General features: G+C 33.1%; 1 protein-coding gene across 2 annotated transcripts; it reads right to left on the reverse strand.

Annotated features, from left to right (window-relative positions):
* Positions 1 to 2,619: 2,619 nt before the first annotated feature.
* Positions 2,620 to 5,569, reverse strand: LOC125856764 (putative UPF0481 protein At3g02645). Of its 2 annotated transcripts, XM_049536388.1 has the most exons (3): positions 5,417 to 5,569; positions 4,349 to 4,446; positions 2,620 to 4,018 (listed from the first exon to the last, which is right to left on the reverse strand). In XM_049536388.1, exon 3 carries the CDS (start codon positions 3,650 to 3,652, stop codon positions 2,729 to 2,731), a length of 924 nt encoding a protein of 307 aa, XP_049392345.1. In that variant the 5' UTR covers positions 3,653 to 4,018; positions 4,349 to 4,446; positions 5,417 to 5,569; the 3' UTR covers positions 2,620 to 2,728. The 2 variants fall into 2 exon arrangements, with proteins under 2 accessions (XP_049392345.1, XP_049392346.1); XM_049536389.1 differs by lacking the exon at positions 4,349 to 4,446.
* Positions 5,570 to 5,809: the final 240 nt, after the last annotated feature.

Here is a 5,809-nt window from a genome sequence, read left to right on the forward strand (position 1 = left end):
TGAAGTGTTTAGAATCAAAAGGGGTGAAGATACACTTCAAAGGAGCTCAAACGGGACAACCGACGGAGAATGAGTGGGGGCAGGCGACCCTGGCGTGTTCCGGGTGGGGGGCGCCAGCCCCTAACTTCAGAGACTGCATATGGGCGCATTGCAGGCGTTCTGCCCCTGCCCATTGGGCGCATTTGGGGAGCGCCGCGCCAGCATCTCCCCAGGCAAAGTATCGACGAATTTCGCCTCTCGTTTTCTGACCCTAAATCATTTTTAATCGATTTATTTTCTCAAGTTTTTCTTAGATTCAATTACCCAACCTAAGTACACACTAATCCACTCAAAACAACACTCAAAATAATCACTTTCATCTCAGGAAATCTTCAAAATCCCAACAAAAGAAGATTTAGAATGAACTTCAAGAACTTAAATCCTTCAACTTTGAGAATGAAATTACGCTGAAAATAACATGTTTGGCATGTGGGTGAACTAACCCAACACTATGGAAGCTTTATACCTCTTAGGAATCAAACCCATGGCGAAAATCCGCAACTAAACTCAAGAACGTCAACGAACGCCTTCATCCTTTCTTATTTTCTCCTCTTTCCTCTTCTGCTTTTCTCTCAACTAAAACCCTAGGTGTAAACTAGGATTATAAAACTGAACCTAATCAGATTAGACCCCTAAAATATTACTAAAAATGAATTAAATCTGATTGGATAAGGAAAAGACCAAAATACCCCTCTAAAATCCGGTTTTGACTTTCCTTAACTGGACAACCTGATTTCAAAAGGCCATATCTCACTCATCCGACCTCGAAACTTAGCAAACTCGGTGGCGTTGGAAAGATAATTCAAAGGTCTTTCCTACGGTATCTGGTAGCACACCAAAATCATCCTGAGATGGAAGTTATGGTAGTTTGAAGTCTTCCCAAAACTCATACTTAGCTTAACTTGCAAAATTTCAGATTTTGCTATTTCCAATTTTATTCTTTTTGGGACTCAAGGTGCTACATCTAGTGACCTTAACACATAAGAAATTTTTAATTCCTTGGTAAAATCTCACTCAGTACGAAGAACGGTTCGAGTCTTAGTTCAAAAAATTTTCTGGGGTGTTACAATCTTGATTATAACAAATTCAATAACGTAAGACCAAACCCATGATCCTAAGGTGCAACTGGGGCTTTTTCTCACCATCCAATTCAGTCCAAAACCCTCCCCCAATAGTAATTAACCAAGAGTCTAAGTTCTACGGATTGAAAAAGGATTAGAGGAAAAACCTTACATTTAGTGCTAGAAGAGGTGGAAAACTGTCAAGAACTCGCCCAGGTTCGTCTCCTAGCTCTCAAGAACGAAAATTACAGAATAATAACGTTTTTGGGGTTTATTCTGACTTAAGCCGTGACTGGCCCGCCATAGCAGGACCCAATCCGCCACAACTGCCCCACCCTAGTGGCTTGCACGGAAACAGAGAGTCTAAATTAGAGTTTTAAACCCCCATTTCACAACACACCTTCAACCCATAACATTCAAAAACTACCTGTTCACGCTAAGATCAGTTTCGGGAGTTCTACTCGCCCGAATTCGATTCCGTAAAGTCGTATGGGTTCCTTAACGTCTTAGCTATCTACTCATGCAATCAATTTCATTATTACGCTTCTCATTCATTACCAGATTTCCCTAGACTCGCCTGACTCCGATTTCATCCAAATTTGGACTAGACTAGGAAATTTCAAGTACTACTCAAAAGTTTTCTGGCCCAAATTCTTTTCCTATTGGCTTTTCCATAATGACGAGAACATGTATTGAAAAAGTCAATCAATAATGTTCATTAAGTAATTTTTAAGTTTTTGTGTTTATTAAGAAAAATAATAACTATAACATATAATTTATCAAATTATTCATTTTTAATAAAATTAGATTTTTTTTTGTTCAATAAATTTACGCCTTTGAAGTGATGTGGATTAGATTGATTACACAAATTACTCTCGAATAAATTCAACCACAAAACAACCATCAAGCAACAACATTTTTGAAAATTTGCCAACAATATCATTTTCTAAGTTATTATCATAACACTTTAGTATTATTTCATCTTTCTTTTTCTCCAATGCACTCAGGGGCGGAGCTAGGATTTTTAATAAGGGGTTCAAAATCTGAAGGACTAAACACACAAACTAGCCGAAGAGGGTTCGATGACTACTATATATACATAAAAAATAATTTTAACCATGTATAAATAGTAATATTTTCCGCCGAAAGGAGTTCGGATGAACCCCTGTTAGAAGGCTACCTCCGCCCCTGAATGCACTAATGCAAGTTTCCACATCAAGCTAGCCCCTCTTTTCGCTGGAGAAATTGTTGTAGGTACAACAATTTTTACTTCTCCATCGAACTAAGTTCATGAGTCCCTTTATGGTAAGGACCAATGGAGATCAACATTGGCGTATAAGCATCTACATTTAATTTTTGTAAAATTTGATATCAAGTTTAGTTGAAGTAAAACACTTTTAGGGTGTGTTTGATACGATAAGAGATGATATTTTTTTTGAAAAATAAGTGAGTTTCTTATTTATGAATTGAGCTAGCTATTGCCTTTTGATGGTGGAAGTGACAAATATAGATACTTGAAATAAACTGCTTAACATTCAACTAGAAAACCCAATACAAAAGGGGACATAGAATTAATGAAGAACTCATAATAAGATCATCAACACTACAATTGAGATAATTACTAGTACTTATTTCTTAAGAGGACCTGTGAAAGTTAAAATAGTTTGTATAGTTGTGAGTATTAGGAGTATAATGGCTGCCACAGTTGAAGCTCCTACCCAAGGACTACTAAAATAATTGTGCATTAAATTTGCCTTCATTCTATTCCATGGTTTTTCACGATATTCAATTGCTTTTTTGATTTCTTCTTTGTAATAGAAGTTGGAATACGTAGTGACCCCTTTTCCGATTTTGTTGAAGAGGCTAGCAACTTCTTTGTCCTCTCCTATCCAGTTCTCTATGATTCCTTTCTGGCAAAGCAAATTCACATCTTTTTCTGAGTTGATAAGGTGATCCATGAAAGTTGCATAATCGCTAAAATATGTAGGATCTACATCAGATGATTGTTGCTCATAAGCAATGAGATTTCGCAGGAGAGTTTCTGTACCATCTACGACCTGAAAATAAGGGATTGTCATCAATCCATTCTCGAACTTTATATCAAATAAACTTGTCATATTTTTGACCTTTGCATAGCTAACTCCAGCTTCGGAAAGCTCGGTTGCATTTGGCATGACCGTAGGACTCGTTTTGTCATTTTTTGAGTTTTTCATGGGATTCATGCCATGACATGAAAATATGTGTGATGCATGAAGTAAATGTTTGATATTTCCTTCATTACAATATTCTCTCTCTGTAAAGGAGTAATTGGGGGTCAGTTCTTGCAAGGTAAACAACTTATCCGCCAATATTGCCAATGAAAATTCATCAACTTGCTTTGTCATGAGATGAAGCTTGTTGAGTACAAAGAAAGGAAGTTGATTTTCTAGTAACATCAAGTCTCGGAATATGTAACTATCATTAATATTAATAATCTTGTCTTCTCCTTTTGGATATATTCCACAACACTCTCGAATAAACTCAACCACAAAACAACCATCAAACAATAACATTTCGCAAAATTCATGACTATCGTTACCAAACTTTTCTATATCTTCGTAACACTTCAATACTTTCTCCTTCACTTTCTCCAATTCACTGATGTAACTTTTCACATCAAGTCTCTTATTTCGTTGAAGAAACCGTTGTAGGTATTATAGTTTGTACTTTTTCATTGGACCAAGTTGAGTATTCTTCTTATGATAAGGACCAATGGAGACCATCTTTGGTGTATAAGCATCTGGATTTGATTCACGTTGCCACACATTTACTTTGAATATCGTACGCGATTTAATAGATGAATTGTCTAAATCCTCAAACATTTCATCAATTCTTTCATTTATGTCGATTAAATGATCCACTTTTCTCCCTTCTTCTATCTGTAACAGAGAAGAGGCAAGTATACTTTGCGGTCTAGATCAAATATATATTTCGTAAAAAATAAAGCAATGCATAAATACCTTCATTGTTTTATAAATGATGCATATTTACCCCTTTTGTTAATAGAATGAATTAAAAAAAATATAAAACTAATTTTTTAATTTCAAAAATGTCACGTGACTTTAAAAAATTACCTCACCTTATGCATTACCCCTCCAAATCTCTTGAAATTCATGCACATATATAGAAAAAGATTATACATTTAATTGCCAAAAGAAAAGTGTGTTAATGAAATAAAAAAAATAAATTTATATAGTTGAGAGAGAGACCTCATCTTTTTTAGTTTCAGGAAGTAGTGGAATTTGGTCATCTATTGGGGTAATCTCGATGGAGTGATCTGCCATACTTCTTTCTTCAACTATAAGTCCTACAAAAGAAAGTTGAAAGTTGTTTGTTTTTAAAGAAATTTTGACCGAAATAAGCCATTACTTAAAATAGTTTATCAAAATACTATATTTTTCTGAAATTTTACAAAATTAGAATAAACATATTTCTTAATAATGTTTTGGCTTTATTTCATTCAAAAGAATTCAATAAAAAAAAAAGACAAAGATCTGACGGAGTAAATAGATATAAATATTACTATCAATAACGTTTTATAATTCGTCACTCTGACACGTTTTACAGCTAATTACGTTACTCATAATAATGTTGGAGGCAAAGGCAGAGGCCAATTAAAGGATCATTCATAGACTCAAGGTTGAGATTTGAGAATTCATCCTCTATTTGTAAACATAGGAAAATTAGAAACAAAAGTGTTGGAGGCAGAGGCAAATATAGTTAATATTCTACGGGGTAGACTATAGACTTAATAATTTTTGACAAGAAAAATAATAAAATAAAATTAAAAAATAATAATAATAATAATAAAAATATATATATATATAAAATGTAAAAATCACTAGAATTCTAAAGAAACGTTACCGTGATACCTCAGAGTAACAGATTATAAAACGTTATTGATAGCAACATTTAATATTTGCTTATTTTGAATAAAATATAGCCTAAAACGTTATTGATAAGCACGTTTATTCTAGTTTCATAAAACTTCAAAAAAAAAAACGTATTAATTTGATGAATTGATTTAAATAATAACTTTGGTCAAAAATTCATTTTTTTAAATCAAATTAATTACAAAATTTGATTTGAAAAGAAAAGACAAGCAAAAAGGGAAATCAATTTTAATTTTCTTGTAGCTTTATGAAAAAGAACCCTATATACATGTCTTGTCATAACCTATAGAAAAATAAACTAATTTTAGGTAACCTGGCCTAATATATATATAAAAGTACATACATAAAAGGGTGCATGTGTACAACATTTAAAATAATAATTACCTTTTTGATTTATTTAATTATAAATTGAAAATGGACTAGTTGGAGTGTACTTGAGTTTCTTCTTAAATTCTTCTCTGTTCAACTTTTATGAGGGTGAAGAATGAGAGATGGAGAATAAAAAATTATATATGAGTATTATATATAGATTTTCTTTTGTGTGATTGCAAGCCTACCTATATTACTAACATGAAATAATGTACATTTTTGAGAAAAGTATCATGGAATAAATAAAGCTTCAGTATCACAGAATAAATGAATAATATATAAATCATGGAATAAATAAAGCTTCAGTATTATAGAACAAATGTATAATACATAAATATGTCTTGTAGTTTGACCTTGATGACTAACATCTATACCCCTTCTAACTTTGAGTGTACACAGATAAACACT

The sequence above is a fragment of the Solanum stenotomum genome, chromosome 2 (assembly GCF_019186545.1).
Source record: "Solanum stenotomum isolate F172 chromosome 2, ASM1918654v1, whole genome shotgun sequence".
NCBI classification, from domain to species: Eukaryota; Viridiplantae; Streptophyta; class Magnoliopsida; order Solanales; family Solanaceae; genus Solanum; species Solanum stenotomum.

Coding starts and splice junctions, on each gene's coding strand:
- LOC125856764 (XM_049536389.1), bottom strand. CDS start 3,652: ATGTTATTGTTTGATGGTTGTTTTGTGGTTGAGTTTATTCGAGAGTGT.